The sequence below is a fragment of the Charadrius vociferus genome, unplaced genomic scaffold, assembly GCF_000708025.1.
Source record: "Charadrius vociferus isolate BGI_N301 unplaced genomic scaffold, ASM70802v2 scaffold259, whole genome shotgun sequence".
NCBI lineage: Eukaryota > Metazoa > Chordata > Aves > Charadriiformes > Charadriidae > Charadrius > Charadrius vociferus.
This window is the reverse complement of record NW_009661368.1, coordinates 1,138,635-1,151,665: the sequence shown is the minus strand read 5'-3', so window position 1 is coordinate 1,151,665 and position 13,031 is coordinate 1,138,635. Positions and strand designations below refer to the sequence as shown.

Genomic DNA, 13,031 nt, shown 5'->3' with positions numbered 1-13,031 from the left:
AGCGGGGCAGCCTTGACAAGCAAGGAGTGAAAAAAGGTGTTGCTTTACTTTGAGCCGAAGCTCCTGGGGAGGCTGAGTCCACCGCGAGCATTGCCCCAGACGCATGAATCCCAAGGCACGTACTGGCTGACATTTTATCACAAGTAAAGCCACTATTGCAAGTGCTTTTCTATGCAGTACATGCCTTTTACAGACTGTATGTGTTGTAATTGTGTATGTTGATATGTATCTGCTCAGAGTCAGCCAAATGACTTGAAACATGGATCAGTCTTTTGGCCAAGACAATTTGCTGTAGAAAACTGTGATGTGCTGGCATTATGGAGTGTATAATGTGAATAGAAGGTGGCTTGTGCATTGGTTTTGATGATAGTGAGGAAGCAGGGCTGAGGATCATGGTCCTTTGTGGGAGATGTGAGAGGAAATTAGAAGACTGTCTACAGCAATGTTCCCCTTTTCTGTTGTGTCAAGTCTGAAATTTCTTACTGTGCCCCAAACAGGGAACTAAATGCCTGTTAGTAGTCCGACAGTTTCATGAATGATCAAAATACTCCTGGGGAATGCAAAAAACAGCAAACTATTTCCAACAATTATCTCTTTGAACTTAATGATGCAAAATCAATGATGCAATTTTCTCAGGCAAATTAAAGATAAAAAAGACACCATCATTTTTTTAAAAAACTTTCAATTTTTTCCCAGATGCATCCAAAAGAGATGTTTGCTGTTTGACCCCAGTAAACAACTTTAAATATTTAATGCGAGCTCCAAGCTCCAGTTCTCTCACTGAATTTCTAAATTAATGAACTGAAATAGAGGGATTAAGTTATGGAGAATTGAGAGGAACAGGACATATCTTAGAACTGGGATCATAACTCAGTCACAGATGCAATCCACTGCTGAACATGCATTACAATGTAGGTTTTTAAGGCATCCTAACCTGAGACAAAGGCCCAGCATCTGGGGAAAAGAACCCAAACTTGTTTGTTTTTTTTAATGGAAAAGGCTAAGGAAAAAAGCACAAATATGTGGGAGTAGCTATAGAGTTAGCAAAACTGAGAGTGGTATTGTAATCTTAAATGATTCAATTTGTTTGCAACACATGAGGTTCTATGCAAAGTACGTGAAATAAATTTGCTATCTTGCTATTTTCTTGATAGTTTAGAAAGAGCACTTTCTCTGCTCCACATGGTCTTGTGGCTAGAGTCCAGCATTTAAAGCTGGATGCATATCTTCACTCTGAGGCTGCAGAGTGATGGGATGAACCAGGGGAATAAATTACAGATGTCTCTGTCGGGAGGCCCACCTGATTTTTGCATTAGCTGAAGGTGATCACCTTCCAGGTTAATCTCCCCTCCTCCTGCCTTGCAGTGCATCACAGTAAGGTGTCAACAAAGTGGAGCACAGGGCTTGCTTGGTAGTTCTCTCTGCAAAAAGATGTCAGAACAGGGGAGGATCGGGAAGGTTTTGTTCTCTTTGAGTTTCTATTTTGTTTGCTCTTTCTAAGCAAAAGAGAAATGTGTCTCAGCAAATCCCACCATTTGTGAACACTGAAGAGTAACAGGTATTAATCAGGAGGATTTGAGTTTGCCCTTTTTTGCTGTGCAAATTAGAAAGTTTCAGGGTAAATGGGACACCTTCTGCTTTTCCTTGCTATTATAGCTGCTGAAACCCCAGAAAACCTTTCTGCCCACAGGTTTGCTCCCTGGCTGAAATGTGCTGCCTGCTCCAGGTGTTCTTGTAAATCCCATGGGGTAATGGTCAGACATTAAGTTGGGGATCCCAGAAAAACACTGCAAAACAGGAAAAAATCTAAGGATCACACACACAAAAATGCAAAAGAGTGTGCCTGCAGAAACGGAGTTGCCATAGCTGTTAGAGACTCAGTGAGACAGGGTGGAATCCAGTGTTTTGGAAGGTTTCCCCGTATGACACAAGATTTTGGAATTTTACAGCTGGTAAATCCTTATTAACACAGGCAGCCACTACTGGCCTGGATTCCCTGGCTCACTGTTTACTATGGGGGCGCCTAGTGGAAGTATGCCTGGTCCTGATTATTCAGCTTTGAATCTTAATTGTTTAAAGAGAATATTAAAAAGTAATAATAATTTTTGGAATAAACAAAAGGCAGAGAGACAAGCTCCCATCACCTGTTGACAGAAAATTGATCCTGTAGAAAGCTGGCATGGGGAGTGGAATTCCCTATTCTCCCACTTAGTCATCGCATCCTGGTGTGACTCATTTTATTACATGGAGGTTCCCAGTGGTTTTATTTTGAGAGGAGCTTTTGTTTAATAATTTATACACACACACACACACAAACACACGTATAATCTTAAAAAAACAACAAATCTATTTTGATGAATTGGCATAAGGAATTGTTTGGAAGAGCTCTGGAATGACAGACTGCCCCTGCTGCTTCACTACTCAACTACTGTATTTATGTTTTATTTTAGCATGAATTGAATTCCTCAACAATAGATGGGGAGAATTCTCCTCTAGACTTGTTCTCACTGTGCAAAATGTCAGATTTGGGGCTGGGCTGGATGGCGGATGACTAATCCTTTGGCCTTTTACCTCCCAGACCTTGACTTGTATCTTTGGCCTTGGTGACTCAAACTTAAGTCCTCAGTGAAATGAAGGCACTGGCCTCAGCTCATCATAAACAGAGCTTCATTAACTGCAGTGGGCAGTCTTGCTTCAGAAGGAGAAAGAAACCCATGGAAATCAAGCTCAGTGAAAAACTCAATAGCTCTACTTTTGTGAGTTTTAAATTCATTCGTGCTGTGTTTGCTCTAAAGTTTGAAAACTATTCTGAACTAAAAGCTTAGAAGGAGATGACCACTTAGGACTAGATGCTGAGCAACTTTGCACTGACATAGAACAGAATAACTTCCCAGCTGAAATCAGAATTCATCCCCGAAAAAAGCAGCAGAGACTTTGTGGGAGTTTTCCCCTGCCCATAAGGTTTCTGCATCGCAGAAGTGGTATCTGTTCTGCTGGAAAGCGTTCATTGTTGTTTGCTTTGTTCTTGGGGTGGCTCTAAAAAACTTTGACTGGTTTCCAGAGATGCCTCTCATCTGCTCATAAAAGCTGACAGAGATAATCACTGTGCTTTTTTGGAACACCTTCCAAGAAACACAGTGAATAGGGACAATTCATTGCAAGCCCAAAGGGAACTCTGCAGAAATGCCTAGTGGGGGCAGCTGTCCCACTGGCTACCAGGCTCAGCTTCTTTGGGGAACTAGCGTGGTTTGCTGCCTGGGAAAAAGGTAACAGGTTGTTCATTAAGTAATTTGTGTAATGCTTGACTGAAAAGCAATGTACATTTTCAAGCATAAAATCACATGCGGGCACAGAATCACATACAGAATCGGCACAATAGTATACTTAAGTCTTCAACTGGAGAGAACTGCAAAGAAAATTTCATGAACCTCTCAGTCCATCAGTCATGCTTGTTCAAATAAAGCAGTAAGTTTGTTTCTCTGCTAGTTACTGACCCCAAAGTCATGAGTAAGGGATCGTGAATAATGTGTAAAGGCTGTAACTGGTTCAGAAAACCTTTAATTGGCTAATTAAAAAAAGCCCTATAAGGGGCTGCAGAGAATCACCCGAAATGTTCCTAATGCAGACTGACGTTTTGATTTTCCCCAAAGTTTGAAGCAAGACTTTTGGTATGATCACAGTTTGAGTTAGAGAGGGTAGAATTACTTTCTTCCAACAACTCATTCATTCCTCCAAAGAGTGCTGACACAATCAGATCTCTCATCAGGGTTTAATGCTAAGTCTCATAGTCCTGAAGCAGCACAAAAATCTCTATTTCCTGAACGTTTCACTGACCTGTGGTGTTAAAGACTTGCCAACTAAGACAAACCATTAAATGAGCAGGGAACCACAACAGTAAAAATACTGCATGAGGCAGCCATGTCTGGTAAGACCTCAGGGTCTAAATCCAAAAATATTTTATCATCTTCAGTGGAACTACTGCACTTTACAGAGGGGCGGATTGAATTCCCCATAGTGGAGGTAGAATTTGAGACACACCACACATGTGGACCTGGCACCAAGTTTCCGTGTGATCCATGCATGTACAGGGACATCTTTGCAGTGCTCTGGCTGGTGCGTATTGCTCTCAGGACAGCCCAGCACTGACTGCGACTTGCAGAGCACACGTTCTCTGCATCCATCCGCTCACGCTTCTCCAGTACTTCAGCAAAATTAATGCTGTTGCTCTTCTGCAGTTTTCTTACCTCTACACTGTCGAAGCAGGTTTAATTATATGCAAAAACCAGCTATCTATACTTGTAGACTTTAGATTAAATTATTAGTCAAGCTGGGGCTTAATCTTCTAGGGTTACAAGCAGAGAGGGGAGTTTTGTCCTGTTTGTGGCATGACAGAATTACAAGGTAATTAAGGCCAGAAAGTGACCTTGGGAGGTCGTTGAGCCCAATCTCCTGCTCAAAGCGAAATGCATCTGTAGTGTTTAGGCACCACCTGGGTTGCAACACCGGCACTGGAGAGAAGGGCCCACTTCAGCGTACCCGGGTTGTGACATGTTTTGTGTTGGGGGCTGTGCTTTACCATCATATCAGCATTATGATTTTTAGCACATCCTTACAATAAAAATGTCATTTTTGCTGATGACTTTCTTCAAACATCCACTTTAATTCCCTTCTAAAAAAAGATCTCATTTATGCATATTTTAAAGATAAATGTATTGACAGTTTGGTGCAAGTTTTCTCTGTTCAAAATTTCCTCAAATTGTCCTACAAATAGCTTAGACTTCTCAGTGTATTCCTCCTGCTCTCCATTAACTCTCTGAGTGTGCATAATCAAAAGATTTCTTTTCATTACCAGCAAAAAGGATAGGTTAAAGTAGAGAGACATTTCTGAATGCAGTTGTATTTTTCATTTTATTAGCAGCCTCCCTCATCCTTCTGCCAAAAGCTCACCATAATGTGCGTATCCAGAGGGGTTAAATAAAAAGCAAATATTGATTGTCTCAGGCTAAAGTTTGTACATTCGCAACTATAAAAGTGAAGCAGTGAGACAGATGGAGCCGCATCATGATATGAAGCATAAAGGTCAGGGAGTGAGCTGCGGAGTGGTTATATTCAACAGGGCTTCAGCGCTTAAGGAACAGGGATTGCTGCTGCTGACAAATACGCTAGAAACCTGTTTAGCTGCCACAAGCATGAATATATCCAAACAGAAGCATCTATCATCATTAGAATGATAACTCCAAATACATTTATTTCTTGTTTGGTTGGGCTTATTCTTGTTCTTACTCTTAATCCTCACAGACTTTGGACTCAGCCTGAGCATCGTTTGATTTTTATGGCTGGCTTCATTAGCTTTTAGTGCAATTTCAGTGGCTCGGTTACTAAATCAAATCCACTGTGATTGTGGTTGCATATGCTTCACAGGCCTCTTAAATACAGCAGATGACTTGGAGGCCCATTTCTCCTTTATTTTATGCATTTTGGACCAACAAATCCTTTTGATTTCTACCTTCTTTGTGAAGTTAGTGCTGTTGTATCTGCACAGACTGTTTGAATTTAGCAGTACAGAAACAAAGATGAAGACATTCTGCCTGGAGGAAAACCAGTGTCAAATATTCCTGCTTGGCTGTTCTTGTTGTCAGGACATCTTCATATTGCATTGCTTAGGCAGTTCCCGATGAGTGTCTCTATCAGAGCTCTATCTTGTTGTTTCCTTTTCCCCCCTTTTTTCCTCAGAGAACTATAGAAGTTTCTCTTTGGGGTTTTTTTTGGGGGGTGTGTGTGGAGGTTCCTTAACACATACAATGCTGGTTTCTTTTCATTAAGTTCACCTAGAAGAGGAATTAATTATTTACTGCCTTGTCATCAGAAAATGCATTTAGTATTCACTGGGTTAAACTTCTGGTATTTGCTGGCTTCCCCCTTCCCTGAAATATTTACCATTTCAACCACGGTGAAGTGTTAGCTGCATTAATAGGGGTATAGATTTAACCTGCAACAGTCCAGAGCCGTGGCCAAAGCAAATGCTTATTGTTAAATAATGGAGTATTTTCCATTCCTTTGCACAGCGGTCCTTTGGGATGTGAGGGCTAAACAGCAAATGGGGCGAGAGCCTTGCCGGCTCTAATAACACAGCTTGCTCTGGCAGTCCCTCACTAATCCACGTGTTATCGTAGAAAAGACAACTGACTCACTGTGAAGGAACTTGAAATACTTAAAGAAAAAAGCAAGAATTATTTAGCATTTTCCTCGTGCAGCAGAGTGCCGTGGCAGTAGCGGTGTGAGGTGTTGGAGGCCCGGGCTCTCTCTCCTCGCTCTCCCCCTGGGAGACTCTTCCTCACAGGTAACCGATGGATGGAGCCCATCTTCCAGCTTTTCCTCAGCTGCCTCCACGTCCCCGGTGGGAAGATTCGGGGGTGAGGAGGCCAGACCAGCGCTGTGTGCCCACTCCTGCCCCACCATGAGCCAGGCACCCTGTCCAAACGCCCCGGGGAGCCATCTCCTCCTGAGGGAGGAAGGGGCACACTGTTGGCGATGGACCCCGGGAAAACCCTGCTCTCCCTCCTGTGTGTTTAGGGGCCAAAATATGTGTGTGGCTGGGGGAGGCGAGGTCCTGCCTGCTGCGGTGGGCACACCGGGATGGACCCCCAGGCTGAGGGATGCGGAGCCGGGGCAGGCAGGGCCTTCCCTGGGGCTGCAGGCCCAGCCATGGAGCAGCAGCCCTGAGAGCCGAGCACATCTGTCAGCTCATTGTCTGCACCGAGCGGAGAACAAAGAGGAAAACAACAGAAAAAATGCAAAATGCATTTAAAAATACCCTTTCATTTCCCTTTTTGCCAGAAGCAGAAGTACTTAAATAACAGAGGACAAAAGCAGCTCTTGCAGAATTTCCAAGAATTGGGAAAAATAAAAAGTCCTGTGAGAAGGACTGGTTTTAGGAGACTTCCACCCCTGTCCTGCCAGACCTGGGTGCGCAGCCTCGGGACCCGGGCAGAAACGCGCCCGGAGCTGCCTTCCCCTTCTCCAACACGCACACCAGCCTTGCGGCTGCAGTGTTTCAAATCACATCAGTTCGTTGGGATACATGTCCCCTATTCATTTTAAAATCAAGCTTTCAGAAAGGTATGAGGCAATTTTTTTTTTTTCCCCATCAGTATTTTTCTTCTGTAAATTGCTTGGCTAAAAGGCTGAGCAGAATATAAAAATCAAAGGGGTAGAGATTAAAATCTAAAAAAAAAAAAAAAAAAAGTAATGAGGAAGGCATTGCTAAAAGATGTTTCTGGGAAGTGTTGGCGACAGTAGATTTAAGAAATATTTGTATCCAGATGAAGCAGGCAGTCTGTGTACAAATGTCCTGTCACTACTGATGTATTCTTATAGCACGGGGGTTACTTTGATGATATTCCATACAAGGGGATCAAATTTTATTTTCTTCTATAAATACAATTTTGTGTAACAGAATGGAGACGAGCTGCGTGGATGTAATTAAGAGCAGAAAGACTTCCAGTGGTTCAGCCGCAGAGGCTGTCGCACGTGCAATGAGGTGGTTTTACACTGAGTACGGTGAATATTTGGTGCTTTACAGTGACTTTAGGACTGCCGGTGGCAGTCACAGCCCGCAGTGGTGGCAGTGCTGAGGTGCAGATCCACAGTTGGAAGTGTTGGGCTTGTTCCTTGATCAGAGAAGATGTATTGCTAGATATCATGTGGTGAGGTTTCATGTTGCTTTTATAAGAAACGAGTATAAATGGTAAGAAGGCATGCATAACAGAAATCAAGCACCCGATATAGCTGGTTTCCCAATTACAGTAAGAATCCATCCCTGTTGAACTACTTCTAGAAAAACCTACGCTCCCGTGAGAATTCAGAGCATCTGCTGGTTTCACTGTGCAGCACCTCTAAAAATCAACCCTGAAGTGGCTCAATTTGCTTGCTTCCATCTCTATGCATCCCTTATGAGATCTGGATTTTTAGCTAGTTCTTCCTCCATCTCTTCGCCTGTTCCACCATTTACCACACTGGTGGGGAGCCATGTGGTCTTACCTTAAAATAGCAGAAAGTTTGCTGAGCTGCTGACCGAACGTGACCGTTAATGAGTTATCTGACATTCTGGTGCCCTCCATCAGTCAAGCTGAAATCAAGTCTGGTAGAAAGCAGATGTTGCACCTGTGCTAAATGTTTCATTCCTCAGTTCAGCTAATTTCTACAAGAACACTTAATTTTAATATGTACATTAGCTTTTTCCTGGCAAGAGAAGCGTTCAATAATGTATTTAAATTAAATGCTATTGCTTTTGGTTAGGACTGTGAAGGTGCTTGAAATTAAGTCCATTTTGAGAGCTTTGCTAACTTGATGCCCTTAATTTGTCTCCTTTTTTTTTAAGTCAAGCTTTATGATTAAAACAAAATACAGTGAGGTTAATATTGTGATATTCTTCCAGATGGGCAGCAGATCTGGGAAATGGAGGCAACAGTGGACAAAGATAAGAGCCAGCCTGTAAGTATGCAAAACATTGGATGTCCTCTCCTTGAGCTTCTCGGACAGCAAGTTGTATTCAAGGGGTAGTTTTCAAAGAGCTTCTCAAAAGCAGAAAGAGCAGCTATCTTACTGCTGTGGTGAACAAATGTCAAATGCTTCAGCAGTAAATGTGTTGCAAAAAGAAACTATTCATTTAGCAGTAACCCACAGAAAACTGAATAACGGCTAGATTTTGTGTTCTTGCAGAAGACTCTATTGTATCAGCCCGGTCCTCTGCAGGATGCTGGCTGTCCTGACTTCCTTTCGCCTGTATGGAAGTCTTGGGTGCTCTGTACTTTGCAGGACAGGACTTGTACTATAGTATTTAAAATGAACGTCGGTCTTTCAAGGGAATGAGCCTCTTTGTTCACTTTGCTTAATGGGACCTTACTGTAGTCGTTCAGTGCATTTAGGAGCTGGCGCTTACATTGCCATGGGCCATGCCTGCCCTTGCGGAAGAGAACGGGACACTTGCTGTTAATTTCCATGGAAGTGGAATCCGGCTGTGTATAAGTAAAAAGCCTATAGAATAATCAAGTTTGTTCCAACAAAAAGAGGGAATTCTGCAATACACACTTGTTTATCAAGCACAGTGTGATTAACAGTGCTGCTGCATTTATCACTGTTCTGTGTGTTTTATTTCTAGCTGAGACATCTCTCTCCAAGTTCAGGACAACAAGAGAGGATACAGTACATAGAAACCAGCTTCCTAGTACCAAAGATCTTCTAGTCTTTCACTATCTGCCCTTTTTTTCCCCTTTCTTCTTCTCATACCCTTCTTTATAGGGATGTATAGGAAGATTTCTCTTCCTTTATGCCTGGACGCGTAACAGGGGAGATCCACACAAGAATCTGCAGTCAGCCTCAGTTACTAATTCTGTATTGTCACCTTTCGTTGTTTCAGAGCATGCTTTTTGTAGAAATACCAGAGTATCGTAACAAGCACATTCGCACAGCTGTGAAGGTGAATTTCTACGTCATCAATGGGAAAAGAAAAAGAAGCCAACCCCAGCATTTTACCTATCACCCAGGTAATTGTCAAGGACAGAGGAAGACTTTCTCTTCTGCTGTGTTGTTTTCTTGCCATCTAAATTTTACTGATTTAATTCAGCTAAGTGCAGCTAAGCACTCAACAACTGTTTGGTTTAAATGATGCATATGATTTATGATCAGGATTTTCCCATAAATTTAAGAAGGCAGTTATCTTGGCAATGGGCTGATGCTGCCCCATTCACTTGATGGAAGTTTGCCAACAGCCTCAGTGGGAGCAGACTCAGTCTGTGACATGATGTGACCCTGCTAAAACCATGAGCGTTGGCTTCCCCAGCTGACGTGTAAGACAGTAAGATAACATCAGATCTGGGAAAGTAACAGGGCCTTGGTATGGAGGAAGACAAGCAATATATATTCTTCAGAATGAGGCTGGTTGAGAAAAATATGAATGCTTTTCTGATGTTCTTCCTCTTGGGAATTGGTGAGCCATGTCACAATAAATGCAATAGGATTACTAATGAGATTCCCAGAATTTCTCAGCTTTGGCTGGGAGAAAAATATTGTGAGAAAATCAGAGTATTGTGTTTGTAGAAACCAGAAAGCATAAAATAGCAGTACCAGATTTTTTGCAAGCTTCAAAATGATGTCTTAATTTGACTGTTTTCTAAGGATGGGCAAACATTTATTCTGATTCATATTTTGGTCTCCTCTGGCCTGAAAATCTCTGGTCCACTCCCTGAATTTATGAACTGTATAGGGTATGTGAAGGTTTTGTATAGTTGCTAAATTGTTCTGCTGTGGAATAGTATTGATAAGTACAATGCTATCTCAATACAATCCCTAAAATAAACCACTTCAGAGAAGGAATTCTTACACTTCCGAAAAATAACCCTGTTGCATGACTACTATATGGTTTCCATTGCATGGTATTTATGTACTGAGTTTTGGGGAAGATTTTACAAAAAAAGCATTACAACTGTGAGAATTTGTCTGTAGAGGGTCATCATTTATCCACAGCAAGATTCACACAACTCTTACTAAATCATGATCTTTTACATGGTGGTGTCAGAAAGGTCTTCAGCTCTCAGCACTGAGGAAGTTACATGCAGCAAAGGAACTAAAAAGAAAGCTCTAAAATAGTTCAGCTCTGCCTTTGGTCACTAGCAAAATGTTTGACAGAAAAATCAGGAGTTGCATATGTCATAGGATTTCTATTTTTTTCAGTCTTCCTTTGGGATGGAAGTACTACATGAAACACCTATCTATGGCTTCTTATTTTGCTTATGTTCCAGAATGGCCGTTAAATGAATTAAAATATGAGCTAAATTATTGACTTTTTCAATTTTTAGAAATTTGTTGTTAAATGGATCATTAAAGGTTTTCAGGAACATATTAGTACAGAGTGCTTCCAAGAGAGACTCTGCCATGATTGCATATACCTGATTTATTAAACTCAATGCCTGAGAGATATAAGCTCACACATGCAAATCTTGTAAACGGCTTAAATCTCTTATTACTTCAAGGAAAACCTCTCCGTTTCTTATCAGCTTGTTACGAATAATGTCCTTTGCATGCTTTATTCTAGTACCATCAATCAAAACAGAGCCCATTGATGACTATGATCCAGCCTTAATCTGCAATACAGTACACAGTGGTCTGGGAACAGTAACACAGCCTTACTATTCACAGCCTACAATGGTCACCGAATCCCCTTCCTGTCTTGTGGCCACTATGGCTCCTTGCCAGCAGTTGCGCTCAGGCCTTTCTTCTCCTGATTCTCGATACCATCAACAGAATCCTGCCGCTGTAATATACCAAAGAAGCAAGAGCCTTAGCCCAAGCCAACTGGGCTACCAGCAATCCAATTTGATGGCTGCACCAGTTGCGATTTCAGATGCCCATAGGTCAGTGCTGGTGCACGCTGGTTCCCCCGGCCAAACTTCAGCGGTGCTCCACCACTCTCCAGGCAACCAGCAGTCTTCTCCAGTGATTCACTATTCTCCAACCAACCAGCAGCTGAGGTGCGGAAGTCACCAAGAATTTCAGCACATCATGTGCTGTGAAAATTTTACGTCCAATGTTGCAAGATCCAGCCAGCCCCAGGTCAGTCAAGCACAAAGGTTAAGTCCAAGTTCATATCCTACCGTGATTCAGCAGCAGGCAGCCTCCGGCCAGCGAGCAGCAAAAAATGGACCACCGGTTAGTGACCAGAAAGAAGTGTTACCAGCTGGAGTCACTATTAAACAGGAACAGAATCTGGACCAAGCATATCTGGATGATGGTAAGCACCGCTCTTTTCTTGTATGGGTTGGTTTGTTGGAGGGAGGAAGTTTAGGACTTATAAATCCCACCTGTTCCTTGGCACAAAGCCAATGTGGCCTCCTTTTGATGGTTGTGGGTATTTGCTGTTTGCTTATGCTGCATTTTGGTCTTTCATCAACTGCATTTTTGGTAGATTGCAATGCACTTTGGCAACTGAGCAAAAAACAGCATTCTGCAGAAACCCTCTGTCTTCCTTCGTGCCATGGAGTGAGCTGTCAGGTTTCAAGCTGTTGCCATTTTGTTTCCATTTGCCAAAGGTTAGTTTGGAAAATGGAGAATCTGAAACAAAATGTACTTTTAAATTATTTTTTTTTATTATTCATATCAGGGCAAAGTCCACTTTATAAAATGCTTTTGTACATTTTGTACCAAAAAAAAAAAAGCCCATTGAACAGTCTATCAAGGCCTGTAATGAATGGGGTAGTGCTGCAGGCAAAACTATTGCAGATGTTCTAGATGAACAGTAGGACATTGATAAGTAAAACAATGCTGTTACTTTGTTGTGAGCCAGCAGATTTAGCCTTTAGAAATGAATATAAGTTAAAGTAAAGCTTTCTTTGAACATATCCTGCTTATTCTTAGGTAGGCAGCTATTGGCAATCTGGTTGATTGGTTCTTTTATTAAAATTTGCTCCTTGCAAGAGGAAATCAATGCGAAGTTAATAGCGCAGCTGGACACTGCAATCATAAAGGCCAGTAGCAAACCCAACATTGATTTTAGTGGGAGCAGAGTGAGGTTGCTGGATATGTTGCAGCAAATATAGGGTGTTCTTATGCATGAAGTACAGACCTGATTTTCGCGTATATTCACGGCTGCTGTCCTCTCAGTCTAGGCAATTGCATGCATGGTTTGATCTTGTGAATGTGCACCATTTTGTGCTTTGTAAGCACCCAGTAGTTTGGGATTTTTACTGTAGTTATTTACTTAGAGTTGTGAAATTGTGCCCATGAAAGTTTTACTTTCTTCAGCATAGGTACTGAGTGCTCTGTGGCTGTATCCTGTACAGTCTTCATTGCTGTTTTTGTGGGCAGAGTTTGGATAGTTCTCTCTGTTAGTCTGTGTTTGAAATGTGGTTGATATAGCTTTGGTGCCATCACAGTAAAATCTGGAGAGTTTTTACTGGTCCCTGCATCTGAAGACGAGTGTTGAATTGGGTTTTAACAGAGAATTTGATTTAGGAGATTTGCTGGATCTGCAAGAA

General features: G+C 42.0%; 1 protein-coding gene across 1 annotated transcript in view; it reads left to right on the top strand.

The window, feature by feature from the left end:
• The window catches only part of NFATC2 (nuclear factor of activated T-cells, cytoplasmic, calcineurin-dependent 2), a 50,443-nt gene extending 37,850 nt beyond the window's left edge, over positions 1-12,593 (top strand). The window contains exons 6-9 of the mRNA XM_009893492.1: positions 8,438-8,493; positions 9,419-9,551; positions 11,093-11,788; positions 12,412-12,593. Coding sequence (XP_009891794.1) covers positions 8,438-8,493; positions 9,419-9,551; positions 11,093-11,788; positions 12,412-12,593 — 1,067 coding nt within the window. The remainder of the gene's footprint in view (positions 1-8,437; positions 8,494-9,418; positions 9,552-11,092; positions 11,789-12,411) is intronic.
• Positions 12,594-13,031: the final 438 nt, after the last annotated feature.